We start from the raw sequence: 27,758 nt of genomic DNA on the forward strand, positions 1-27,758 counted from the left end.
ATCCGGTAGGTGCTTACGAACAATTTATATGATTAATTTGAGCAGCTCTTGCTATGCCTCCGGAGGGCGATCTTCCGGATTTTTTGTTAGCTAGCCAATCCGGTGTCTGTTGGCGTGGGCATCAAGAATGATGATAATGGAAGCCATTACCAATGGAAAATAGCAACTTCTAGAGCAAAAAATGAGTCATCTGAATTAGCCTATATTTGCTGTTTTATTTTGATTCTGCGTTCCGTTTCACCAATAGAGTTAATAAACTATAGAGGACGAATGTCGCTGCTGGTCCCTTTGTTCTCGCTCGCAAACATGTCGGGTATCTATCTGTCAAACTGCATACTTTTTCGCTTTGACATTTATAGCCCGGCCTATCTCCGCCAGCAAGAGATGTTTCGGCAGCGATGCCAGCGACATTCTTCCTCTATAGTTTATTAACTCTATTGTTTCACCCCGTTTCATTGGCAGGATGTCGTTTGTACCATTTTTAGTTTGAACGATATGCAGATAAGCGGGGGTCAAATTAGAAAGTGTTCAGATTACATGCGGTCAAAACAACGGGGGTAGATAGTAGTCGGGAAACGTTTCAGAAGAGGAGGGAAATAATCTGGAGTTCGTCTTGATTGCAAAAATGGAATAATCAAGAAAACCAGATTCCATTATCTATTTAACAACACCATTCCGAGTAGCATTCCAACAACAAAAATGATCCCGTTTCGCCAATCCCGTCCGACATGGATGTTTAAAATGTATTGATCATGACCGATGACTTGAGTCTGTTGTGGTCGAAATCTATTTTGATTGATATAAACGTCATGTGCCCCAAGCCCTGTGACAGTACTGACAAACTTCTTTACAGCTAGTAGGCTTTATATAGGCTTACAGGGCTTATTTTAGTTCTTACTGGTTATAGTGCCTATAAGCATTATTAATGCTTATATTGAGCTTTTCAGCACTGAAAAGCTGCTTAATGGCCATTTTAATGCCCCGAACAGTGCTTAGTGGTTACCTGGGAATTTTTTGGTATCCTTCAGGGTCCTAAAATCATCAGTTACACTACATTTTTTTAGAAGTTAGGCCTGTTGAGAAAATTTCAACACATCCAATTTGGTGCTGTCCATAATCTAACTAAACTCATTTTTGACCATCTCAGACCTCCCTTCCCCCTCGTAGACTTTTGTCCATACAAAATTCTCGAAATTTTTGCCAGACATATCCTGCCATGAATCGCAAGTCAGTCCCATCTGCATTTTGAGCAAAATTTATTTATTTCTATATTTAATACCCGTTTTCGACCTTCCTTCCAATGATCTATCAGCTACGTAAATAAAAATATATAATTTGTTCAGTAAAATTGAAAAACAACGCCTAGTCAGATTGTCCCATAATGAAAAGTAATAGCAAGTCAGTCCCATTACGAACTTTTGTACCTTCCAATACAAAATTGATCAATGTTTTTGTTACTTTTAAATTTTCTACAGTTACCTCCTCTTTACGTTTGAAACAATTTGTGAAAGTTTCACGATGATCACAGAAGTTTTCAAGTCACGGCAATGTTTTGAAGTTTTTCATATTAATCGAATTTGAATACTTCAGGGTCCATTTTCTCAATACCTACTTTTTACATATGCGGGACTGACTTGCGATTCACGGCAGTATCCTCCTCACCTTAAAGTCTACGTAGTTTATGGGCAGGCCTTTCTTGCAAAATAAGAGACGGCCCAATTTGAGCACTAGCATCTCAAGTCTTTCGGATTATTTTAGATCATTAAATGAATTGATTCCACAGGATATTTCCCAAAAAAATGTATTCCACAAAAAACACTGGTCACAATTCACCACATTAAGCCATTTGCCTATTTTCTTGCGGCTAGCCGGTGAGCTTCTGCTCGGGCATGCTCCAGTGTCTTCAAAGTAACGAGGCGAGCACCAGCTGGCGTTAGGAAGTCCAAGATATCCATAATTTTCTGTATCAGGGCATGTGGATAGTATCCGGTAGTTTGCCGAGCAATTCCCAACGTGCGCAACGCGTCGCCTACAAATTTCTGCGGCGAGCAAGCCAGCCACGTAGATTTCCGGATCTTGGACATGTTGGTGGCAACCGGGCCAGGAAGGACCGCTTGAATCAGTACGCCGTGCTTGGCGTACTCCGTGGCTAGGTCGTTGCTGAATTTCGTAACGAATGCCTTGGTGGCAGCGTAGACCGCCAGCATCGGAGATGGAATGACCGACGATACTGATGAGATGTTGATGATGACACCCTTCCTTCGGTTGACCATTCCCGGAAGGACTAGGCTGCACATGTGAGTCACGGAGATGACGTTGCAAGTGACCAGGTCGGTGGTCAACTTGTCCTGATCGGGTAGCTGAAGAAACCGCTCGGGAATATCGTAGCACATGGCGACGTTGTTGACCAGGACACCGATTTCCAGACCGGCCGTCTGCTTGGCAATCGTTTCGTAGATTTCTGGTCCAGAGGTGAAATCTACCGCGATGATTTTGGTGGTGATTTTGGATTCGGCCTCTGATGAAAACGGGTTGGTTAGAAGTCGAACGACTATGGCTTTACAGTTAATCAACCAATAATGTGCTTACCGATTTCTTGAGCAACGTTTTCCAATTTCGACCGGGTTCGGCTGACAAGAATCACGTTAAGACCCTTCTTGGCAAGCTGGAAAAAGTTTCGAGGAAAAGAGTGATGAGTTCGTCACTATGCAGCCTAGGAATTGATGTAAAATACTAATGATGATTGCTGGCAACTTACTGCGGCGAGACTACACTTCTCGTATGCATTACCATGACCAAGGACCATCAAGATGACTTACAGCACACGTGTATGAAATATATTTCGATCAGCAAGACACAACCTTTGACAGAAATGCAACGTACATAAAGCAACTTCACGGGTTTATTCGATTCAAAAAGGGTATTTATTGCGTGATTTATCCTAAGACTTATCTGTAAACCTAATTCACTGATGTTTCCTTCTAAATCTCTATGTGAAATGGTTCCATTCAAACTAAGTGTTCTTTATGTGGAACCTTCAACTCAAAACCGATTCTTAAAAAATCACATTGAGAGTGTAGTACAGACGGGGCCTATATAGCTACAGCTGTAAGGCCATCGGTATTCGGCATAACTATACCAAAATAACGTTCGTCTTCCTTGTCCATACAGTATCTTCGTACCTAATTACTTACTTTCAGTCCTGAGTACCCAATTGAAAGGAGCTCGTCGAGGAACAGTAACGGTGTGCATCCTTGCCTCACTTCAACGACAACCCGGATAAGATTGAATAAGTAATCAATGAACACCAGGTTAAGAGAACTCTTGGAATTCATTGATTTGCTCCAGGATGATACGGAGCGTAACAATATGGTCCACACAGGAAAGTTGCGTCAATCTTCTCCTGTATCCGGTTAAGGATCACTTTGCAGAGGCCTTTGAGAATGATGCATAGCAACGTGATTATCGCATACAGTCAGGTCACCCTTTTTGGGTACCTTTACTAAGACGCCTTGCATCCAGTTGGCCGGAAATGTCGCGGTTTCCCATATGTTGCAGAATAATTGATGCAGTAGTTGTGCGGATACTACGGGATCAGCTTTGAGCATCACAGCTGATAGGAGATCGACCACCGGCGCTCTGTTCGATTTCATGCTACGGATGGCTGTTTCTATCTCCTGCACTGATGGAGCTTCGGTGTTGACCCGGGTAATGCGTCGAACCCTTGACGGCTTATGCTGAGGTGTTGATGACGTGGCCGACACTTGAAGAAGGTTTCCAAAGTGCTCGAACCAGCGTTTCAGCTGGTCAGCCAGGTCGTTCAATAGCTGTCCAAATGTGTCTTTCACAGGCATTGTAGCATTTATCTGAGTCCCACTAAGGCGACGTGAGATATCGTAGAGGAGACGATTGTCGTCGGTATTTGCGGCTTTCTCACTTTCGTTGGCTAGGGAGTCCGCCCACGCTCTTTTGTCCCGCCAACATGAGCGCTTCACTTACTTCTGAAGAACCGAATAGCGCTGATGGGCTACGGCATTGGCTCCTCGTGTTTTCGCTCGTGGCTTTGGTGTGCCTTCGATCCTCTATCTTTCTCCAGGTATCATCTGTAATGCACTGCTTTCTCCTGATGCGTACCGAAATAACTCTCGCCGGTGGCGATGAAGGCGCTTTTGATGGCGCTCCATTGATCTTCTACGCTTCAACCTTTCGGAATATTAACAGAACGGTTCTCTAGCTCCTCGACGAAGGACCGTTTGACCACAGCGTCTTCCAGTCGGCGTGTGTTCAACCGGCTCCCGATTTTCGCCTCCTGCCGATGGATCCTAGTAATGCGCAGCTAAATCTTGCCGTTTAGGAGATGACGCAATGTCGGCGCTACGTTTGTTCCGCACATCAAAAAGGTTCCATCTCCATTTTCTGCTGATACAGATGTGGTCGATTTGATTTACCGTGACGCCATTTCGGAAAACCCATGTAATTTTGTGCACTGGTAGATGATGAAAGAGCGATCCCCCAATCATCATGTCATTGTTGCCACAAAACTCTACAGACAACTCGCCGTGCTCGCTCATTTCTCCGAGACCATGGCGTCCCATGACGTGCTCATAGTCCGAGTTGTCGGAACCAACCTTCGCGTTGAAGTCGCTCAAGGGGAGCTTGATATCACCTTTCAGCATCTTGTCCATGACAGCTTTCAGTTGGCTGTAAAAGCACCGACGAACCGACGCACAGTGGGAAAAATCGACCGAAAAAACGGATCTTTTAACGCCGCTGGTTTCGGTACGTGAAGTTGACCATTTCTGACGTAAAAAATTACGAGAAATCGATTGGTGCTAAATTCATTCACCGCACGGCACAGGATGTGGTCCATTTTGCCCTATTTTCCCTTTTTTTCATACAAAAAGAGAATCAAAATGTACTTCTAAACAGCTAACGCGACTGTAGATCATTGAAAATAGCTGCAGGTGTAATTAGAGGTTAATGTAAATCATAAACATACATGAAAGATCCTTTTAAATGCTTATTTTGCCCCATATGCCGCAACACCTGCTGGAAATTCTGAATTTTATATGATTATGAATAGATTTTTAATGTTACTGATTAGAATTTCATTTTTGTTGCATTAACAAAAGGCGCTAGATCTGTTAGCACCAGAATCATCTTCGGGAGTTGTCCAATTTGCCCCATTGTGCCCTATTATCATAGAAAAATGAGATTTAAAATGTATTTATAAGAAACAGATACTGTAATGGAACGTTGAAATTAGTTTTAGTTGCAATTGGAAGCTAACAGCTATCATGCGCATAAATGAAAGATATTTTCCCTATTTTGCCTTACATGCCCCTAAAATTGCTGGATGATAACATTTTTCTATTGTTTGGTAATGTCACTGGTTGCAATACATGAAGTCCTAGATCATTTTTTATATGTACAAATACGGTTTATCGATAAGTTTTAGAATCATCCACGGGAGGGTACAAATAGCTGTCCATTTTACCCCAATTTGCCCTGATTTGTTGTCGCCTCATGAATGAATCGATTTCCCCCATTTGCTTATGTCCAAATTGATGGACTTTTGTTACCAATAGGAATCGAAAGGACAGTTAAAACATATGACTCTGGTGGGGAATGAAGGGTATAATAAGCATTAACCTTTATCTTAATTTGTGGCAAATATGCACGCAACTGATTAAATGAGGCTTCTTATATATAAATAATTTGATGCTTTGAGACGCCCTATTTAGTTAGTTTAGCGCATATGTGACATATTTTATAAAATGCTTATTATGCCCTTAATTCCCCATCAAAAGCTAAAATTATAGAAAAAGTCATATATATGTCTTATGTATTGGTTTCAGTACCAATGCTAATAAGGGAAATTTATTTATTCATTACATGGCAAAAAATCAGGGCAAATTGATTTGTTCATTACATGACAAAAATCAGGGTGAATTGGGGTGAAATGGACAGCTATTCATACCATTCCGAGAATGATTGTAGTATTAATCGATAAACCGCATTTGTATACATCAAAAATGATCCAAGGCTTCATGTTTTGCATCAAGCGGCATTACAAAACCATACAAAATATGTTTTTATCCAGCAGTTTTAGGGGAATGTAGGGTAAAATAGGGAAAATATATTTCTTATATGCGCATGATAACTGTTAGTTACCAATTGCACCTAAAACTAATTTCAACGTTCCATAGCAATATATGTCTTTCATAAATACATTTTAAATCTCATTTTTCATGAAAATAGGGCAAAATGGGGCAAATTGGACAACCCCCGAAGATGATTCTGGTGATAAAAGCTCTAGCGCTTTTTGTTTATGCCGAAAAAATTAACTTCAAGTCAGTAACATTAAAAATCCATTCATAATTAGGAAGATTGTGAATATCCGACAGTTGTTGGGGCATATGAGGCAAAATAAGCATTTAAAAGGATCTTTTATGTATGTTTATGATTTCTATTAACCTCTAATTACACCTGCAGCTATTTTAAATGATCTACAGTCGCGTTAGCTGTTTAAATGTACATTTTGATTCTCTTTTTGTATGAAAAAAGGGGAAAATAGGGCAAAATGGACCACATCCCGTGCCGTGCGGTGAATGGATTTAGCACCAATCGATTTCTCGTAATTTTTTACGTCAGAAATGGTCAACTTCACGTACCGAAACCAGCGGCGTTAAAAGATCCGTTTTTTGGGTCGATTTTTCCCACCGTGCGACGTGACAGTGGCGATCCAAAACTGTCCCCCCTAATTTAACGGTCGACCAGCGTAGCGAGCGATCGCTTCTGTCAAATTAGCACAGACGCGAATCGTTTCCTATATGAACACACGGGGGTTTGGTGTCGAGCTATCAAATCATCGCGAGCCGTTATAGAGGTGGCGATAGTGTTCGGCTATTTTTCATCATGGCGTCGCGGACAACAAATTTGAATTTATTTGTTCTAGCTGTCACGTCGGTTCGTCGGTGGTAAAAGTTCTCTTTGTCTTGCATTTCGGCAGCATATATTGGCGCGTAATATTGCATCATGGTAAGTTTTCGAACCCGTGATCTGAATCTAGCTTCAATTATCCTCTCCTCAGGTTCCCACTTCATGAGAACAGCGTGAGCGCTGAGCAGGAAACTTACTCCACGGTGGCGAGGAGCGAGCTCACCTCATAGGGCAGAGTATAGCAGAATTTGGTCCGACGCCAATCTGTGTGCTCCAATGTTCGGCCAACGGACTTCACCCAGTCCTAGGATCTCAAGCTTCATACGGCATGTCTCATTGGCTAGTTCAGCCAGTTTACCCTGCTGGGCTAGGGTTAATACATTCCTAGGTCCAATTCTTGTCCGTTTTTTCACGCTAAAGTCGTTGTCATTGAATCAGTTCGTAATCTTTCATTTTTGGTTTCTGTAATGGTTTTTTTTTGGGTTTCATGAACAGTAGGTTGTTGGACTAAGGTCCCTTATCCACCGTGGTGGGGCTGCCACCTTAGGTGTAGGAAGCCGCTGGATGCCAGAACAGACGCTGTTTGAGTCACACCTCCTTGGTGAACAGACGCTCGGGACGTACCTCCTCAATCTAGCTGAAGTCAAAAAAACAACAGTGTCCATGTTGCACTACCAGCTATGCACACAACTCTTAGCTGGCGGCCTTTGTCCTCGCTTGACCCGTGAAAGCCTGAGATGGGAACTTGTGAGAACCAGAGCTATGTATGTTGGATGCTCTCATTATGGACTCACCGTTTTGCAGCCCAATCTGTGGCTTCTGCAAAAAGTTGTAACAGTGCAAAAGGCCAGCAAAGATAAAACCCCCGTTTTCAAGCCTCAGAGTTGGCAAAACGCTCATGACATTCCGCGGAAAGAAAACACTCGTAGATTTGATTAAGGAAACACCCTGCATTATCGCTCCCTTTTACACTTTTATTCTCCTTCCTTTTGACGTCCTACTTTTCTCACTTTCCCTTTCTAGTATTCTAGCGTCCGCCCTCAGCTCCGGACGACGCCTTCCACTTTCGTACGTTTCTATTCCTACCTTATTCGCACTTTGTTTCTCACTTCTTCGGGGTCTCGCGCACTGCTACGCCTTCGCTTCCACTCCTTTCGCTTGTCCACTGGCTTCGCTTCTTCTTCCGGGCTAGAGGCAAGCAACTATTCTTCTTTCTCTCTCTCGTTGGCTGCAGCCTTCGCGGACCTTCCTCCTGTCCCATACACCCCACGAGTGTGGTGACGAACTCGAAGCTTCAGTAATCCGTGGACTCACTGGAAAAAAGCCTGGGTTTCGTAGGCACACTAGTTGATCGTACCGGGTACAGGGCTTGCGGACGCACTATCAAATGTGGTGTAGAGTCTACGCGGCGGTGTGGCTCCAAACGATACCGCAAAGTTCGGTTTCAAAATAAATACCGCGCGGTCCTATTTTTTTTTTCTCCCTTGTTGGGGAAATTAAGCCACTGCGTCCAATAAGCTGAACTTTTGTGGTACGCGGTCCTATGGGCACAATGGAAGAATCGCAATGGCAAGTTAAGCACTGTACGGATGGGCAGCAATTTACCTGAATGTTCAGATTTTCTTCAACTTCTCTTTCCTCTTCTCCTAATTTCATACACTTTCTCTCATTCTCCACTCTTCTTTTTTTCCGAATATACTTTTCTTAGAATTGCTGTTTCCTTTCATTCACTTTCGACTTTCGTCTATGGTGATCACCAGGCTTATAAGCATCCGTAGTTTCTCGAGATCGTTCACCCTGTACCTTCGGCCATTGACCCGCCGTACTTCCTCCTCATGATGGCCACCCAGTTCGGCTTCCATGGCCGTCCATTCGTGCAGTCCTGTGCAGCCTGATGGTGACTAGCGGAACTACCGTCGTCCTTGTATAGGGCAGTGCAGTGAAGGCTGTGTACGTAGGATTCTTGGGACAATACACTAAACCTACCTATAAACGTTTTCTTTTTTTTTTTTTAACAATCTTAACGAATACTATAATGCGACAAATCTCATCAATACCGGACATTACACTGACACTTGTTACTAAGTCTTCCGCTGAATCTTCAAAGCGATTCGTTTTGGGATCCCTCAAGGAGTTTATTCAAGGAGATTCATCTACACTTCAAAATCCGTCTGGTCGTTTTCCGTTAGTATCCTTTGGAGTTCGTCCTGATCTTGGTTCTGTTTTTTTTCAGGAATTCCTTCTGAGATTCTCAGGGATCTTTCTTCAGGTATTTCTCCAATAGTTTTATTCTGAAATGAGGTGTATTTGGGATATCTCAATACTTCTACAATTTCTTCGCACATTTTGTGTGGTGGTATTCCTCTAAAAACTTCTTCTTTCTGGAGAAATATTTTTCTCAAAGAGTTCGTATTGAGGATTTTCTTCTAAAATTTCAGGAATTAGAAACTTTATGCTGGCACTACCGCAGTAGATCCTTCGCGTGTCGTTCTTGTAGATTTTTTCAAGATTCCTAATCTTATTACTTAAGAAATACCAGAAGGCACTGCTGAAGGAACTTCTGGATGATCTTGCGGAGATCTCCCCGAATCAACATTTTGAAAAATCGAAGAAGGAATTCTTGAAAGATTCCGAGGATTAACTTTTTGAGGATTCCAAAGAAATTCGAGAATCTCAGAATCACTGGAGGAATTGCAAGAAGAAACTCTAGAAGGAATAGCACAGAAAGGTTTTGAAAAACCTCAGAAGAATCTTCTTGAAGAATCCCAGGAATCTGGAGGAAAACTAGAAGTAACTGGGGGAGCTCCAACAGGATCTCCAGAAGAAAGCACTGATGATCCCTCTGGGATTTTCTCCGGAATCTTTGCAGGAATCTTTCTAAAGTTTCTTCTGCGATTTCTGCAGCAGATCTTTCTAAGATCGCTCATTTTTTTCTGGAGTTTATCCTCGACGTTCTTCTGGTATTCCTTTTGACGTCCTTCTGGTAACTTTTTGAGAGATCGCATGACTTCTTGAGGAATAGCAGAAAGAATTTTTTGAAGAATTATTTTCCTGAGATTCCTGAAAAAAAAATCCCAGATATATTGCAGAAAATCCAGCAGGGACTCAAGGAGAAATCACTGAAGGGGCTTCTTGAGAAATCCCATAAAACACTTTGAGAAACATGATATCAAAATTTTGTTCTAAACCTTAAAGAAATATCTGAAGAAAATTCGGAAGGAACTACTGGAAGATTTCCTGAACGGCTCTGGGAGAAATGTCGCAGGACAATCCAATCATAACCAATAAAAGTTGCTAATGCAATAGACGATGGCGGAAACGTACATCCGGCTAAAAGATGGAGTAAGGTGAATCGGATTAGTCATTAATGTGTCGAAGACAAAATATATGATACATGATACAAAGGGCTTTAGGGAGGATTTAACGTGATCGCCTCCTTGAATCTCTATCGGCGATGATGAATTCGCGATGGTTATTGAAGAATTCGTATACTTGAGCTTACTGGTGACCGCCGACAACTACACCAACAGAGAAATTCAGAGACGCCTTGAGGCAGGAAATCGAGCTTACTTTGAACTCCGCATAACTCTACGATCGAACAAAGTTTGTCGTAACACGAAGTTAGTTGATTAAAGCGCCGATCTAGCGAATACGGAGTCGTGGGTTCGAGTCCCACCAGAACGCGATTTTTTTCACAAACTTTATCTCTCAATTATTGGTCAATTAGCAACATTTCGTGCCTTCTAATTACAAGTTTTTCCAGTATGTTTCAGACATACCAGCAAATCTGGTAAAGTGCCAGTAAAATGGGCAATATGTGTCATTGTACCCTTGCTTGCGTCACATGGCGCAGTTCGGTCGTCTGAGCGTCCGACCGCGCCGAGCTCTCGACACATACTAATTAGACACCAGCAAAACAAATTGACTGGTGGCTAGGTATGCGGAGTGCGAGAGTAAGTCTCGGCTTCATAAAAATAATTCGCTCTCACTTGTAGTTAGTGGACACAAACAGGAGTGTGTTGTGGATTGGCATTGAGGCCGAAAGAGAGATTTTGTGTTCACGGTGCGGCTTCGAAGTTAGTTTGGCTTTCTATTCCTCAGAATCATTACTTGTTCTGTGGCTTAGTTGGTTAAAGCGCCGCGCCGGTCTAGCGAATACGGAGTCGTGGGTTCGAATCCCCCCTGAATGCGATTTTTTCACAAACTTCATCACTCAATTTGTCAATTAGCAACATTTCGTGCCTTCTAATTACAAGATTTTCCAGTACATACGAAGTTAACCATCTACAAAACGCTGATTAGACCGGTAATCCTTTATGGGCACGAAGCATGGTCTATGCGTGCAAAGGACCACCCTTGGAGTTTTTGAACGAAATTTGTTGGGTATCATCTACGGCGGAGTGCAGATGGAAGACGGGACTTGGTAAAGGCGAATGAACCACGAGCTGCATCAGCTGCTGAGAGAATCAATCATCGTGCACACCGCGAAAATCTGGAGGGGCTACGGGTCACGTCATCAGGATGGATAGAAACCCCATTAAAATTGGGTGACGGTGGGCGGGTCACGTCATCAGGATTGGATAGAAACCCCATTAAAATTATTTACAAGGAACAATCCGAATGGTACAAGAAGACGTCCGTAGCCTTGCTAAGTGGGTCGATCAAGTGAAGGACGATTTGCGAACACTTCGCAGAGTGCGGGACTGAAGACGCACAGCCATGGACCGGGTCGATTGGAGACGACTCCTACGTACAGCAGAGGGCATTCAGGTCTTAGTTTAGCCAGTAAGGTAAAGGGAACGAAATCTGCAAGCCAGCGTTAGACTGGAGCCCAGCAGAGGCAGTCCTGAGCATAGCCCCAACAAGAAAATAAATAAGTCGATAGAAATTAGACCTTAGGTGAAGGCGATGCGATGGAGAGCAATCGCCTAGGATGGAAATCTTTCATTTCGGCCCCTCTGCATTGCGTTGAATACTCAGACCTGAAAGTAAGTAAGTATAACAACTCAACTTAGACGAGGCCTATGTAGTTACCGGATTAGTGTCTTATGCGTACATCCACGGTTATTCACGGTTATTAACTGACATTTTTTTGCGAAATGATCATAATTCGCCAAGTAATTCATTTTCATGAAAGTTTTTTTTTTAAAAAGACACGGACACGTTCAATGCTTCCAGTGAGCTTTTCGCTCTTTGAAGGAAGCACGACACTAGACAACGGACTAGCATGCAACGCCCAGTGGCACAGCCGAAAACTTTTCCTGACAGCTGCGGCGGGAATCGAACCCGCGCTCCTCAGCACGATGCGACTAAGAGCTTGGTGACCCTAGCCGCACGACCACGGAGCCGCAAAGTTTCGGAATATTTTGGAATATCAAAACGCCTACGGTTAGGTTATGGCACATTCATGAACATTTTATACAGGAATTGAAATATTTAAAAAACGGCATATTCTTTCTATTTGGTACCCTTGTAGTCGATCGCTCGAACATGCTCCATCGTCTTCAACATGAACAGACGAGCACCGCTTGGCGATATAAAATCCACCGTATCCATGACCAGCTGTAGCAGGGTATGTGGAAAGCAGGGTCGTGCAATTTCGAAAGGAAAACATGACGTACGACGACTGTAGCAAATCGTTTCCCATGCGAACGGACTCCTGTGATGCTTCATCTCTCACCCAGCAACACACTCGTTCGTTGCTGCTACAGAAACAAGTGTGTATGAAACATGGGATGATACACTTGGATTTTCGTTTCATTTATGAGTCATTGAAATACTTCAACATGCTAAAAACACTATTTAAACCACATTTTTAAATAGTGGTGCACGCCAATAGAATGATAATTATGTTTTATGAAAGAGGATAACAAATTCGACCACTTAAATCCAATTAACCGGCGCCCGCAACCATTGAGAGACTAGCGCGCACCAGTGAGACACTAATGCTCTGACGGGTGAAGCACAAGCAATGCGACCGGGTGGGAGACTACCGAGTGCTACGATGAGTGGAAAAGTTTTTTTTATCGACCGAGTCATTAGAAAAATGTATGAAACACTTGAAGAGACTTATTCAAATGTTGCATGAAAGTGTATCATTGAAACGAAATTGTACGCCCCTGGTGGAAAGTAGCCGGTAGTTTGACGAGCAATTCCCAACGTAGCCAACGCACTGTCGACAAACGTCTTCGGCGAGCAGGACATCGACATGGAATCGGATGGCATAATGGACATATTGGTATCCACTGGACCGGGAAGGACCGCCTGAATCAGTACTCCGTGCTTGCTGTTCTCGGTGGCAAGATCGTCGCTGAATTTGGTGACAAACGCTTTGGTGGCAGCGTAGACTGTCAACATTGGAGATGGCATCACTGAGGACAGGGACGAGACATTGATGATGACTCCTTTCCTGCGTTGGACCATTCCTGGCAGGAATAGACTGCACATGCGAGTTACGGAGAAGATGTTGCACGTGACCAGGTCGGTAATGAACTTCTCCTGGTTGGGCAGCTGAAGGAATCGTTCCGAATTGGCGTAGCACATGGCAACGTTGTTGATCAGAACTCCGATATCCAGACCGGCCGTCTTCTTGGCTATCGTTTCGTAAATCTCCGGTCCAGAGGTGAAGTCAACCGCAATGATCTTGGTTTTGATCTTCGATTCGGTCTCTGATAGAAACGATTTGATTAGTTGAAACTGCGTTTTCATGATTAAGTTCGTGGACGTGCTTACCGATTTCCTTGGCCACTTTTTCCAGCTTCGACTGGGTTCGGCTGACAAGCACGATGTTAAGGGGAAAGGAAGCCGTGAGCCCGAGAATAATCTGTGATCAACCGCCGTTTTAAAATTTATGGGATGAACCTGTTATGAAAATGAACTAGCTACCACTACACGCGCAATTTAGAAGAACGAGTGTTTCTTTTACCGGAAAAGTATTGATATCTGTTATTTCGGAAAAAAAACTGCAAAATTAATATTTTATCGAAATCAAAATAGCAGATCCATTATAGTGTTTAGAACATAGTAAACAGTGAAATAAATAATATAAAACATATTGAGAGATCTTTCGTGCATCTACAAGAAAAAAATAAAAGAATAATGTTTATTCCAAAGTAATATTAGAACAATTCATGTTTTTGATGAGAAAAAAATAGAACAATAGTAAGAATACTTAGTGCATCTACAAGAAAAAAATAAAAAAAAATATGTTTATTTCAAAGTAATATAGAACAATTTATGTTTTTGATGAGAAAAAAATAGAACAATAGTAAGAATAATAATGAAATTCATATCCTAGATATGCAGAAAAATAAGCAAGAATAATTATTGCGGATTGATTACGAAAACTGAAGAAAATAATCAGGCATACAATTACAAAATGGTCGATACTCATATAATAATCATTTTGTAATCTGCCGCATTGCCAATATTCGATGAAATTACAGTTTCTATATGCCTCCAATGAGTGCTGCATAGCAATAATTGTCAATGATCTTTTGAATTCTCTAGTCAGTCACACCGGTCAAACGGAAAAGAAAAACCACAGCCGCACCCTAGTCGTAGAAATGAACTCGATTCTTCCGAACGCAGCGTAGGACATGCATGTGTTGATGCGCTGTTGCGGGTGCGGGCGTTGCACCCAAGATTATTTGATTTTTTTATATGAAAGTATAAACTTTTGAATATGCCAAAAGATTCCTTATAAAATTTCCGATCTGATGGTGCAATTTAGAATACTGAAAAAATAATTTCATAGCATACTTTTTGCTTTTCCAATTCGAGCGCAAACGTTCCCCGCTGTAACAGCAGCATGCGGGTGCAAGGTGAGAATCGAAAAACCAGCCAGCCAACAACAAAAGCGCAATGTGTTCATCTCATCGAACGATACATTCATTTTCTGTTTCGACGGACCGGGCGGGCGGGTATGGTACTTGCTAACACAACACGTGATAGTTAGTTGAAATGGGAAATTCTTTCAACACTTTTTTTAATATGTCGGCAATAATTACATACGTTCTTTTATTGAAAGAACATTTTATGTATGAGAAAAAATAATCAGTGAACGATTTTCTAGAAATGACATACCTTTTTGAATATTTTTTCATTAATCTGAAGATATTGAATTTCTTATCATCATTGGGATTGCAAAGGAATACCAGCACCGCACAAAGAATACTTTCTATGCTTATAAACTACAAAACAAATTCCATTATTATTTAAAATAGCAAGATCATAAATGTCGGCAGTGATCTATGAGTGAAACTGAAAATTCTGACAAATTAATATATTATCAATAAGAATCCCGAATCTTGAGAGATCAGAAAAATGATCTTCTGATTCATAAACGGCGGAAGTTTTCTTGGGTGAAGCTGTACATTCTAGAAAAGTCCAAGAATGGTCAGATAAAATCTCTAATCTTTAAGTATTAGTAAAATGATCTTTACATCATAAACGTAGAAAGGTTTCTCTGAGTAAAGCTAAACATTCTTGCAAATTATCAAGATGATCAGTAAGAATCCCGAATTTTGAGAGATTACTCAAATGTTCATCATATTTATAAACGAAGAAAGTTTTCTTGGGTGCAGCTGAAAATTCTCAAGATGGTCAGTACCCAAGAATCCCGAATCTAGAAAAATTAGTAAAATGATCATCATATTCATAAGCGAAAAAAATTGTCTCTGTGTGAAGCTGAAAATTCTTGGAATTCTTCTGGGAATTCCTCCAGGAATTCTTCTGAGAATCCTGCAGGAGTTCCCTCTGGAAAATCCTCCAAGAGCTTTGCTGGCTGATTGCCTGGAACTTGCTTCAGAAGTTTCCTTCGAACCTCCTGAGGAACTCCTGGAGGAATTTCCAGAGAGGAAGTTCTGGAGGAACTCCCCAAGGAATTCCTGGAAAAAACCCTGATGATGTCCTGGAGGAACTCCCTGAGAAACTCCTGGAGGAATTCTCTGAGAAATAGCTGGAGGAATTCCTATATCTATTTCTAGAAGAATTTCTGTAAGAATTCCTGGAGGAATTCTTAGAAGAATTCATAGAGAAATTTCTGAAGGATTTCCCTGAGCAGTTTCAAGAAGAATTCCAGGAGGATTTCGCTGATAAAATTCTGGAGGAATTCGTGGAGCAGTATCTGGAAGATTTCCTGGAAGATTTCCTGGATGAATTTCTTAAGTAATTCCTGAATTTTTCTGGAAGACTTCTCAGAGGAATGCCTGGATAAATTCCAACAGCAATTCCTGGAGGAACTACCACAGTAATTTCCAGGGCAATTTCTGGTGAAATTTTCCGTGCAGTTTTTGACGAAATTTTGGAGCAATAGGAAGCAATCAGTGAAGTACTAGATTGAAAGTAGTGAGCTGGATTTTTGTATGGTGAGATGATCAGTTATCCATTTCTGCAATGAAATGGTGCAAACAGTGTGGGTTATATGGTTTCTTGTCTAATTTAATGCTGTTTGAGCAAAAGTTTGGGTAACTGTGTTGTTGAAGTTGCAAGAAATAAATAATACAACAACACAGTTACCCAAACTTTTGCTCAAATAGCATCAAACTAGTCAGGAAATCATACAACCCACGCTATTTATACCATTTCATTACAGAAATGGAGAACTGATCATCTCACCATACATAAATCCAGCTCACTACTTTCAATCTAGTACTTCACTGATTGCTTCCTATTCCCAGAGGAATTCTTGGAGGAAGTCCCAGAGGAAGGATGCCGAGGTGATTAACTAGAGAAATTCTGAGGGGAATTGCTGGAGAAGTTTGTGGAAGAATTTCCAAATGAATTCTTGGAGGAATTTCCAGAGGAATTCTTGGAGGAATTGCCAAAGGAATTACTGAAGGAATTTCCAGAGGAATTCCTGCAGGAATTTCCAGAGGAATTCCTGAAGGAATTTCCAGAGGAATTCCTGAAGGAATTTACAGAGGAATTCCTGAAGGAATTTCCAGTGGAATTCCTGAAAGAATTTCCAGAGAAATTCCTGAAGGAATTTCTAGAGGAATTCCTGGAGGAATTTCCAGAGGAATTCCTGGAGGAATTTCCAGAGGAATTCCTGGAGGAATTCCCAGAGGAATTCCTGGAGGAATTCCCAGAGGAATTCCTGGAGGAATTCCCAGAGGAATTCCTGGAGGAATTTCCAGAGGAATTCCTGGAGAAATTTCCAGAGGAATTCCTGGAGGAATTTCCAGAGAAATTCCTGGAGGAATTTCCAGAGAAATTCCTGGAAGAATTTCCAGGGGACTTCCTGGAGGATTTTAAAGAGGAATTCCTGGAAGAATTTCCAGAGGAATTCTTGCAGGGATTTCCAGAGGAATTTCCAGACGAATTCCTGAGGTAATTTCCAGAGGTATTATCTAAAAGAATTTTCAGAGGAATTCCTGGAAGAATCTCTGAAGGAATTCTTGGAGGAACATTCAGAGAAACTCCTGCTAAAATTTCCAGAGGAACTCCTAGATAAACTTCTAGGAATTTCTGAAGGAAATTTAAGACGAGTTCCTAAAGGAATTGTCAGGAATTCCTGGAGGAATTTCCAAAGAAACTCATGGAGGAAATTCCAAAGGAATTCCAGGATAAATTTTCTAAGGAATTCCTGGCGAGTTTTCCTGAAAAATTCGTGAAAGAATTCTCAAAGAGAAACTGTTATGAATTTTCAAAGGAATTCCTCGAGGAATATTCAAAAGAATTTCCACAGGAATTTTTGAAGGAATTTCAAGAGTAATTTCTGGAAAAAGTTTCAAAGGAATTGCTAGAGGAATTTTCATAAAAACTCCTGAAGAAATTTTCAGAGAAATTCCTAGAGGAATTTCCAGATGAATTCTTGGAGGAATTTCCGGAGGCATTCCTGAAGGAATATCCAAAGGAATTCCTGGAGGAATTTCTATAGGAATTCCCGGAAGAATTTCCAGAGGTATTCCTGGAGGAATTTTCAGAGGAATTTCTGAAAGAACTTCCAGAGGAATGCCTGAAGGAATTTCCAGAGGAATTTCTCTGAAAATTGCTCTGGAAATTCCTCCAGGAGTTTCTCTGGGAATCCCTCCAGAAATTCATCTAGGCAATTCCAGGAATTCCTCTAGGAATTCCTCCAGGAATTTCGAGAGGAATTCCTCTGAGAATCTCGCCAGGAATTCCTCCGAGAATTTCACCAGAAATTCCTCTAAAAAATTCTCTGGAAATTCCTTCAGGAATGCCTCTGGAAAATCCTTTGGAAATTCCTATGGAAATTTTATCAGGAATTCGTCTGTAAATTCCGTCAGGAATTCCTCTGGAAATTCCTCCAGATATTCTTTTGGAAATTCCTCCAGGAATTCCTCTGGAAATTCCTCCAGGAATTCCTCTGGAAATTCCTCCGGAAATTCCTCTGGAAATTCCTCCAGGAATTCCACTGGAAATTCCTTCAGGAATTTCTCTGGAAATTCGAATTCCTCTGGAAATTCCTTCAGGAATTCCTCTGGAAATTCCTTCAGGAATTCCTCTGGAAATTCCTTCAGGAATTCCTCTGGAAATTCCTTCAGGAATTCCTCTGGAAATTCCTTCAGGAATTCCTCTGGAAATTCCTTCAGGAATTCCTCTGGAAATTCCTTCAGGAATTCCTCTGGAAATTCCTCTGGAAATTCCTTCAGGAATTCCTCTGGAAATTCCTCCAGGAATTCCTCTGGAAATTCCTCCAGGAATTCCTCTGGAAATTCCTCCGGAAATTCCTCTGGAAATTCCTCCAGGAATTCCACTGGAAATTCCTTCAGGAATTTCTCTGGAAATTCATTCAGGAATTCCTCTGGAAATTCCTTTAGGAATTCCTCTGGAAATTCCTTCAGGAATTCCTCAGGAAATTCCTTCAGGAATTCCTCTGGAAATTCCTTCAGGAATTCCTCTGGAAATTCCTTCAGGAATTCCTCTGGAAATTCCTTCAGGAATTCCTCTGGAAATTCCTTCAGGAATTCCTCTGGAAATTCCTTCAGGAATTCCTCTGGAAATTCCTTCAGGAATTCCTCTGGAAATTCCTTCAGGAATTCCTCTGGAAATTCCTTCAGGAATTCCTCTGGAAATTCCTTCAGGAATTCCTCTGGAAATTCCTTCAGGAATTCCTCTGGAAATTCCTTCAGGAATTCCTCTGGAAATTCCTTCAGGAATTCCTCTGGAAATTCCTTCAGGAATTCCTCTGGAAATTCCTTCAGGAATTCCTCTGGAAATTCCTTCAGGAATTCCTCTGGAAATTCCTTCAGGAATTCCTCTGGAAATTCCTTCAGGAATTCCTCTGGAAATTCCTTCAGGGATTCCTCTGGAAATTCCTCCAGGAATTCCTCCAGGAATTCCTCTGGATATTACTCCAGGATTCCTGTGGAAATTCCTCTAGGAATTCATCTGGAAATTCCTCTAAAAATTCTCCGGAAATTCTTCCAGGAATTCCTCTGGAAATTCCACCGTGAATTCCTCTGGAAATTCCTCCCGGAGTTCCTCTGGAAATTCCTCCAATAATTCCTCTGCAAATTCTTCCAGGAATTCTTTGGGAAATTTCTTTAGGAATTCTCTGAAAATTCTTTCCGAAATTCCTCTGGAAATTCCTCCGTGAACTCCTCTGGAAATTCCTTCAGGAATTCCTCTGGAAATTCCTCCAGGAATTCCTCTGGAAATTCTTCCTGGAATTCCTCTGAAAATTGTTCCGGGAATTCCTCTGGAAATTTTTCCAGGAACTCCTGTCAATTTCCTTACGAATTTGGCTAGACATTCCTTCAGAAATTCCTCTGGAAATTCCTCCAGGAATTTCTCTGGATATTCCTCCAGGAATTCTTCCAGAAATTCTTCCATTCGTTCCTCTAGCAATTCCTTCAGGAATTCCTCTGAAAATTCCTCCAGGAATTCCTCTGGAAATTCCTCGAGGAATTCATCTGGAAATTCCTCGAAAAATTCATTGGGAAATTTCTCTAGGAATTTCTCTGGAAATTCCTTAAGGAGTTTTTATAAAAATTCCACCATGAATTCCTTTGGAAATTTGTCCAGGTATTACTCTGGAAATTTTTTCAGAAATTCTTATGCAAATTCCTTTGAAAATTCCTTCAGGAATTCCTTCGAAAAAATCCCCAAGTATTTCTCAGGAAGTCCTTTCAGGAACCCCTTAGGAAATTCATCCTGGAATTCTTTTGGAAGTTTCTCCAGGAATTTCTTTGGAAACGATTTTCAGGAATTCCTGACAATTCCTTTAGGAATTTGTCTAGAAATTCCTTCAGAATTTCCCCTGGAAGTTTATCTAGGAGTTCCTCTGAAAATTTTAGCAGCAATTCCTCTGGAAATTCCTACAGGAATTTCTTCGGGAATTCTTCTAGAAATTCCTTCAGATATTGTTTTCAAAATTACCCTAGGAATGTCTCTAGAGACTCTTCCACGAATTTTTCTGAAAATTCCGTCAGGAATTCCTTTGAAAATTCCTTTAGAAAATTCCTCTGATAGTTCACTCAGGAATTCCTCTGGAAATTCCTCCAGGAAATCCTCCTGGAATTCCTCTGGAAATTCCTTCAGGAATTCCTCTGGAAATCCCTCCAGAAATTCCTCTGGAAATCCTTCCACAAACTTCTCCAGCAATTCCCCTCATAATTTCTCTAGTTAATCACCTCAGCATCCTTTCTCTGGGACTTCCTCCAAGAATTCCTCTGGGAATTGCTCCAATTCCTGGGGGAATTCCCAGAGGAATTCCCAGAAGAATTCCTGGAGGAATTTTCAAAGAAATTTGCATAGGAATTTCTGAAGGAATTTCCAGAGTAAAACCTGGAAAAATTTCCAAAGGAATTCCTGGTGGAATTTTCATAAAAACTCCTTAAGGAATTTTCAGAGCAATTCCTAGCGGAATTTCCAAATGAATTCTTGGAGGAATTTCCAGATGAATTCTTCGAGGAATTCCTGGAGGAATTTCTAGAGGAACAAATGGAGGAATTTCTGGAAGAATTCCTGGATCCAGAGAAATTCCTGGAGGATTTTCCAGAGGAATTTCTGAAGGGATGTCTATCCAAATTCCTAAAGAAATTGTCAAGAATTCCTGAAGAAATTTCCAGAGGAATTCCCGGAGGAATTTTAAGAGGAATTCCCGGAGGAATTTCCAGAGGAATTCCTAGAGGAATTTCCAGAGGAATTCCTTGAGGAATTTCCAGAGGAATTCCTGGAAGAATTTCCAGAGGAATTCCTGAAGGAACTTCTAGAGGAATTCCTGATGGAATTTCCAGAGGAAATCACGGAGGAATTTCCAGAAGAATTCCGGAAAGAATTTCCAGAGAATTCCTAAAAAAAATTCACGAAGGATTCCCGGAAGAATTTCCATAGGAATTTCTGGAGGAATTTTCAGAGGAAATCCGGGAGGAATTTCCAGAGAAATTCCTCTAGAAATTCCTCTGGAAATTCCTACAGGAATTCCTCTGGAAATTCCTCCTGGAATTCCTGTGGAAATTCTTCTAGGAATTTCTCTCAAAATACTCTGAAAATTCTTCCAGGAATTCCTCTGGAAATTCCTCCCGGAGTTCCTCTGGAAATTCCCTCAGAAATTCCTCTGGAAATTCTTCCGGGAATTCTTCGGGAAATTTCATTAAGAATTCTCTGAAAATTCTTCACCGAATTCCTGTGGAAATTCCTCCGTGAATTCCTCTGGAAATTCCTTCAGGAATTGCTCTAGAAGTTCCTTCAGGAATTTCTCTGGAAATTCCTCCAAGAATTCCTCTGGAATTCCCTCCGTGAATTCCTCTGAAAATTCCTCCGGGAATTCCTCTGGAAATTTCTTCAGGAATTTCTGACAATTCCTTTAGGAATTTGTCTAGAAATTCCTTCAGAATTTCCCCTGGAAGTTTATCTAGGAGTTCCTCTGAAAATTTTAGCAGCAATTCCTCTGGAAATTCCTACAGGAATTTCTTCGGGAATTCTTCTAGAAATTCCTTCAGATATTGTTTTGAAAATTACCCTAGGAATTTCTCTAGAGACTCTTCCACGAATTTTTCTGAAAATTTCGTCAGGAATTCCTTTGAAAATTCCTTTAGAAAATTCCTCTGATAGTTCACTCAGGAATTCCTCTGGAAATTCCTCCAGGAATTCCTCCTGGAATTCCTCTGGAAATTCCTTCAGGAATCCCTCTGGAAATCCCTCCAGAAATTCCTCTGGAAATCCTTTCACAAACTTCTCCAGCAATTCCCCTCATAATTTCTCTAGTTAATCACCTCGGCATCCTTTCTCTGGGACTTCCTCCAAGAATTCCTCTGGGAATTGCTCCAATTCCTAGGGGAATTCCCAGAGGAATTCCTGGAGGAACTCCCAGAAGAATTCCTGGAGGAATTTCAAAAGAAATTTGCATTGGAATTTCTGAAGGAATTTCCAGAGTAATACCTGGAAAAAGTTCCAAAGGAATTCCTGGTGGAATTTTCATAAAAACTCCTTAAGGAATTTTCAGAGAAATTCCTAGCGGAATTTCCAAATGAATTCTTGGAGGAATATCCAGATGAATTCTTCGAGGAATTCCTGAAGGAATTGCTAGAGGAACAAATGGAGGAATTTCTGGAAGAATTTGTGGATCCAGAGAAATTCCTGGAGGATTTTCCAGAGGAATAACTGAAGGAATGTCTATCCAAATTCCTAAAGAAATTGTCAAGAATACCTGAAGAAATTTCCAGAGGAATTCCCGGAGGAATTTTAAGAGGAATTCCCACAGGGATTTTCAGAGGAATTCCTGGAGGAATTTCCAGAGGAATTCCTGGAGGAATTTCCAGAGGAATTCCTGAAGGAACTTTTAGAGGAATTCCTGAAGGAATTTCCAGAGGAAATCACGGAGGTATTTCCAGAGGAATCCCGGAAAGAATTTCCAGAGAATTCCTAAGAAAAATTTCATGAAGGATTCCCGGAAGAATTTCCATAGGAATTTCTGGTGGAATTTTCAGAGGAAATCCGGGAGGAATTTCCAGAGAAATTCCTCTAGAAATTCCTCTGGAAATTCCTACAGGAATTCCTCTGGAAATTCCTCCAGAAATTCCTGTGGAAATTCTTCTAGGAATTCCTCTCAAAATTCTCTGAAAATTCTTCCAGGAATTCCTCTGGAAATTCCTCCCGGAGTTCCTCTGGAAATTCCCTCAGAAATTCCTCTGGAAATTCTTCCGGGAATTCTTCGGGAAATTTCATTAAGAATTCTCTGGAAATTCTTCACCGAATTCCTGTGGAAATTCCTCCGTGAATTCCTCTGGAAATTCATTCAGGAATTGCTCTAGAATTTCCTTCAGGAATTTCTCTGGAAATTCCTCCAGGAATTCCTCTGGAATTCCCTCCGTGAATTCCTCTGAAAATTCCTCCGGGAATTCCTCTGGAAATTTCTTCAGGAATTTCTGACAATTTCTTAAGGAATTTGGCTGGACATTCCATCTGAAGTTCCTCTGGAAATTTCTCCAGGAATTCCTCTGGATATTCCACCAGGAATTTCTTTGGATATACCTCTAGGAAATCTTTCAGAAATTCCTCCATTTGTTCCTCTAGCAATTCCTTCAGGAATTCCTCGAGGAATTCATCAGGAAATTCCTCCAAGAATTCATTTGGAAATTCCTTAAGGAGTTTTTATGAATATTCCACCAGGAATCCCTTTGGAAATTATTCCAGGTATTACTCTGGAAATTCCTTCAGAAATTCCTATGCAAATTCCTTTGAAAAATTCCTCCTGGAATTCTTCTGGGAATTCCTCCAGGAATTGCAGCCATTCCCAGAGGAATTCTTGGAGGATGTCCCAGAGAAAGGATGCCGAGGTGTTTAACTAGAAAAATTATGAGTGGAAATGCTGGAGAAGTTTGTTGATGAATTTCCAGAGGAATTTCTGGAGAGATTGCCAGAGGAATTCCTGAAGGAATTTCCAGAAGAATTCCAGGAGGGATTTCCAGAGGAATTCCTGAGGGAACTATCAGAGGAATTTTCTAAAGGAATTTTCAAAGGAATTCCTAACGGAATTTCCAGAAAAATTCGTGGAAGAGTTTCTACAGAAATTCCTAGGGTAATTTTCAAATCAATTCCTGAACGAATTTCTAGAAGAATTCCTGGAAGAATTCCCGAAAAAAATCCTGGAGGGATTTCCATAGGAGTTGTTGCTAAATTTTTAAAAGTTAAACTTCCAGGGGAATTTCTGAAGGAATTTCTAGACAAGTTCCTAAAGAAATTGTCAGGAATTCATGAAAGTAGTTTTCAAAGAAATTCCTGGAGGAACTTCCAAAAGAATTCCAGGATGAATTTGCTAAGAAGTTCCTGGAAGGATTTCCTGAGAAATTCTTGGGGATTTTTTCGAAGGAATTCCTGAAGGAATTTTCAAAGGAATTCGCATTGGAATTTCTGAAAAAATAATTAAAGAGTAATACCTGGACAAATTACCAAAGGAATTCCTGGTGGATTTTTTTTATTAAAACTCCTTAAGGAATTTCCAGAGGAATTCCTGGAGGAATTTCCATATGATTTCCTGAAGGAATTTCCAAATGAATTCTTGGAGGAATTTCCAGATGAATTCTTCGAGAAATTTCCAGAGGAATTCCTGGAGGAATTTCCAGAGGAATTCCTGAAGGAATTGCTAGAGAAACGAATAGAGGAATTTCTGGAAGAATTCCTGGAGGGATTTCCAGAGAAATTCTTGGAGGAATTTCCAAATGAATTCTTGGAGGATTTTCCAGAGAAATTTCTGAAGGAATGTCTAGCCAAATTCGTTAAAAAAAAAATGTCAGGAATTCCTGAAGAAATTTCCAGAGGAATTCCCGGAGGAATTTTCTGAGGAATTTCCGGAAGAATTTCCAGAGGAATTCCTGGAGGGATTTTCAGAGGAATTCCTGGAGGAATTTCCAGAGGAATTCCTGAAGGGATTTCCAGAGGAATTCACGGAGGAATTTCCAGAGGAACTCCGGGAAGAATTTCCAGAGAATTCCTAAAGAAATTTCTCGAAGAATTCCCGGAAGAATTTGAAGAGGAATTCTTTGAGGAATTTCCAGAGGAACTCCGGGAGGAATTTCCAGAGAAATTCACGGTGGAATTTTCAGAGGAATTTCTGGAAGAATTTCCGGAGAATTTGAAGAAGAATTTCCAAATAAATTCCTAGAGGAATTTCCAGAGGAATTCCTGGAGGCCTTTCCAGAGGAATTCCTGAAGGAATTTCCAGAGGAATTCCTGAAGGAATTTCCAGAAGAATTCCTGGAGGAATTTCCAGACAAATTCCTGAAGGGATTTCCAGAAGAATTCCTGGAGGAATTTCCAGAGGAATTCCTGAAGGAACTTCCAGAGGAATTCCTGGAGGAATTTCCAGAGGAATTCCTGGAGGAACTTCCAGAGGAACTCCTGGAGGAACTTCCAGAGGAACTCCTGGAGGAACTTCCAGAGGAATTCCTGGAGGAATTTCCAGAGGAATTCTTGGACGATTTTCCAGAGGAATTCTTGGAGGATATTCCATAGGAATTCCTGGAGGAATTTCCAGAGGAATCCCTGGAGGAATTTCCAGAGGAATTCCTGGAGGAATTTCTAGAGGAATTGCTGCAGGAATTTCCAGAGGAATTCCTGAAGAAATTTCCAGAAGAATTCCTGGAAGAATATCCAGAGGAATTTCTGGAGGAATTTTCAGAGGAATCCCTGGAGGAATTTCCATATGAATTCCTGAAGGAATTTCCAGAGGATTTCCTGGATGAATTTTTAGAGGAATTCCTGGAGAAATTTCCAGACGAATTCCTGGAGAAATTTCCAGACGAATTCCTGGAGGAATTTCCAGGCGAATTCCTGTAGAAATTTCCAGACGTATTCCTGGAGGAATTTCCAGAGGAATTTCTGGAGGAATTTCCAGAGGAATTTTTAGACGAATTCCTGGAGGAATTTCCAGAGAAATTCCTGGAGGAATTTTCATATGATTTCCTGGAGGAATTTCCATATGAATTCCTGAAGGAATTCTAGAGGAATTCCTGGAGAAATTTCCAGAGGAATTCTTGGAGGAATTTCCATAGGAATTTCGGGAGGAATTTCCAGAGGAATTTCTGGAGGAATTTTTAGAGGAATTCCTGGAGGAATTTCCATAGCAATTCCGGGAGAAATTTTCTGATGAATTTCTGGAGGAATTTCCTGTCGAATTCCTGGAGGAATTTCCAGACGAATTCCTGGAGAAATTTTTAGACAAATTCCTGGGGGAATTTCCACAGGAATTCTTGGAGGAATTTCCAGATGAATTTCTGGAGGAATTTTTACAGGACTTCCTGGACGAAGTTTCAGAGAAATTCCTGGAGGAATTTCCATAGAAATTCCTCGAGGAATTTCCATATGATTTCCTGGAGGAATTTTCATATGAATTCCTGAAGGATTTTCCAGAGGAATTCCTGAAAGAATTTCCAGAGAAATTCCTGAAGGAATTTCCAGGGGAATTTCTGAAGGAATTTCCAGAGGAAATCCTGAAGGAATTTCCAGAGGAATTCCTGACGGAATTTTCAGAGGAATTCCTCAAGGAATTTCGAGATGAATTTCCAGAGAAATTCCTGAAGGAATTTCAAGAGGATTTTCTAGATGCATCCCTGAAGGAATTTCAAGAGAATTTTCTAAAGCAATTTCCAGAGGAATTCCTCTCGAAATTCCTGGAGGAATTCCAATAGGAATTTCTGAAGGAATTCCCAGAAAAAATCCTAGGGGAATTCCCAGAGCAATTCCTGGGGTTATTCCCATAGAAATTTCTTTGGAATGTCCTTCAGGAATTACTCTGGAGATTCCTTCAGGAATTCCTTTGAAAATTTCTTCAGAAATTTTTGGAGGAATTCCAAGAGGAATTCCTGAAGGTATTTCCAGAGAAATTCCTGAAGGAATTTCCAGTTGAATTCCTGAAGGAATTCCCTCAGGAATTTCCAGAGGAATTCCTGAAGGAATTTCCAGAGGATTTTCTAGAGGAATATCTGGAAATTCCTTCAGGAATTCCTCTGGAAATTCCTTCAGGAATTCCTCTGAAATTTCCATCAGGAGTTTCTCTGGAAATTCCTTCAGGAATTCCTCTGAAAATTCCTTCAGGAATTTGTCTGGAAATTTCTTCAGAAATTGTTTTGGAAATTCTTTCCGGAATTCCTCTGGAAATTCATCCGGGAATTCCTCTGAAAATTTCTCCAGGAATTCCTTCGGAAATTCCTGCAAGTAATTCCTTTGGAAATTCCTAAAGCAATTCTCTAGAAATTCTTCCCAGAATTCCTCTGGAAATTTCTTCAGGAATGCCTCTGAAAATTCCTCCAGGAATCCCTTTGGAAATTTCACCGGGAATTCCTCTGGAAATTCTTCCAGAAATTCCTCAGGAAATTCCTCCAGGATTTCCACGGGAAATTTCTCCTGTAATTCCTCTGGAAATACCTTCAGGAATCCCTCTGGAAATTCCTCAAGGAATTCCTCTGGAAATTGCTTCAGGAGTTCCTCTGGAAATTGCTTCAGGAATTCCTCTGGAAATCCCTCTGGAAATTCCTGCGAGAATTCCTCTGGAAATTCCTCCACTAATTCATCTGGAAATTTTTCCACAAACTTCTCCAGTAATTCCCCTCAGCATTTTTCTAAGTTAATCACCTTGGCATGCTTCCTCTGGGACTTCCTCCAAGAATTCATCTGGGACTTCCTCTGGTAATCGCTCCAAAATTTCCTTTGAAATTTTCGCCAGAAATTGCACTGAAAATTTCACCTGAAATTGCCCTGGGTATTCCTCTGGAAGTTCCTTCAGGAATTCCTCTGGAAATTCCTCCAGGAATTCCTCTAGAAATTTCTCCAGGAATTCCTCTGGAAATTCCTCCATGAACTCCTCTGGAAATTCCTCCAGGAATTCCTCTGGAAATTCCTTCGGGAAT

At 41.0% G+C, this 27,758-nt stretch overlaps 2 protein-coding genes across 9 annotated transcripts in view; one reads left to right on the forward strand and one right to left on the reverse strand.

The window, feature by feature from the left end:
- Nucleotides 1-27,758, forward strand: part of LOC115259784 (SKI family transcriptional corepressor 2-like) — an 833,559-nt gene that overhangs the window by 130,206 nt on the left and 675,595 nt on the right. The gene's annotated exons all lie outside the window — the stretch shown is intronic.
- LOC115259476 (very-long-chain 3-oxoacyl-CoA reductase-like) overlaps nt 1-27,758 on the reverse strand; it is a 67,563-nt gene that overhangs the window by 8,720 nt on the left and 31,085 nt on the right. The window contains exons 3-4 of one of the 4 annotated variants that reach the window (XM_062846565.1): nt 2,590-2,665; nt 1,776-2,518 (exon numbers count right to left, since the gene is read on the reverse strand). The exons of 2 other annotated variants lie outside the window; for them this stretch is intronic. In XM_062846565.1, the coding sequence (XP_062702549.1) occupies nt 1,851-2,518; nt 2,590-2,665 (744 nt within the window). In that variant the 3' untranslated portion in view covers nt 1,776-1,850. Of the gene's footprint in view, nt 1-1,775; nt 2,519-2,589; nt 2,666-12,996; nt 13,611-13,674; nt 13,731-27,758 lie in introns of those variants that run through there. One more of the 4 variants, XM_062846566.1, reaches the window with a different exon arrangement.

Source organism: Aedes albopictus, chromosome 1 (genome assembly GCF_035046485.1).
Source record: "Aedes albopictus strain Foshan chromosome 1, AalbF5, whole genome shotgun sequence".
In the NCBI taxonomy this organism is placed as follows: domain Eukaryota; kingdom Metazoa; phylum Arthropoda; class Insecta; order Diptera; family Culicidae; genus Aedes; species Aedes albopictus.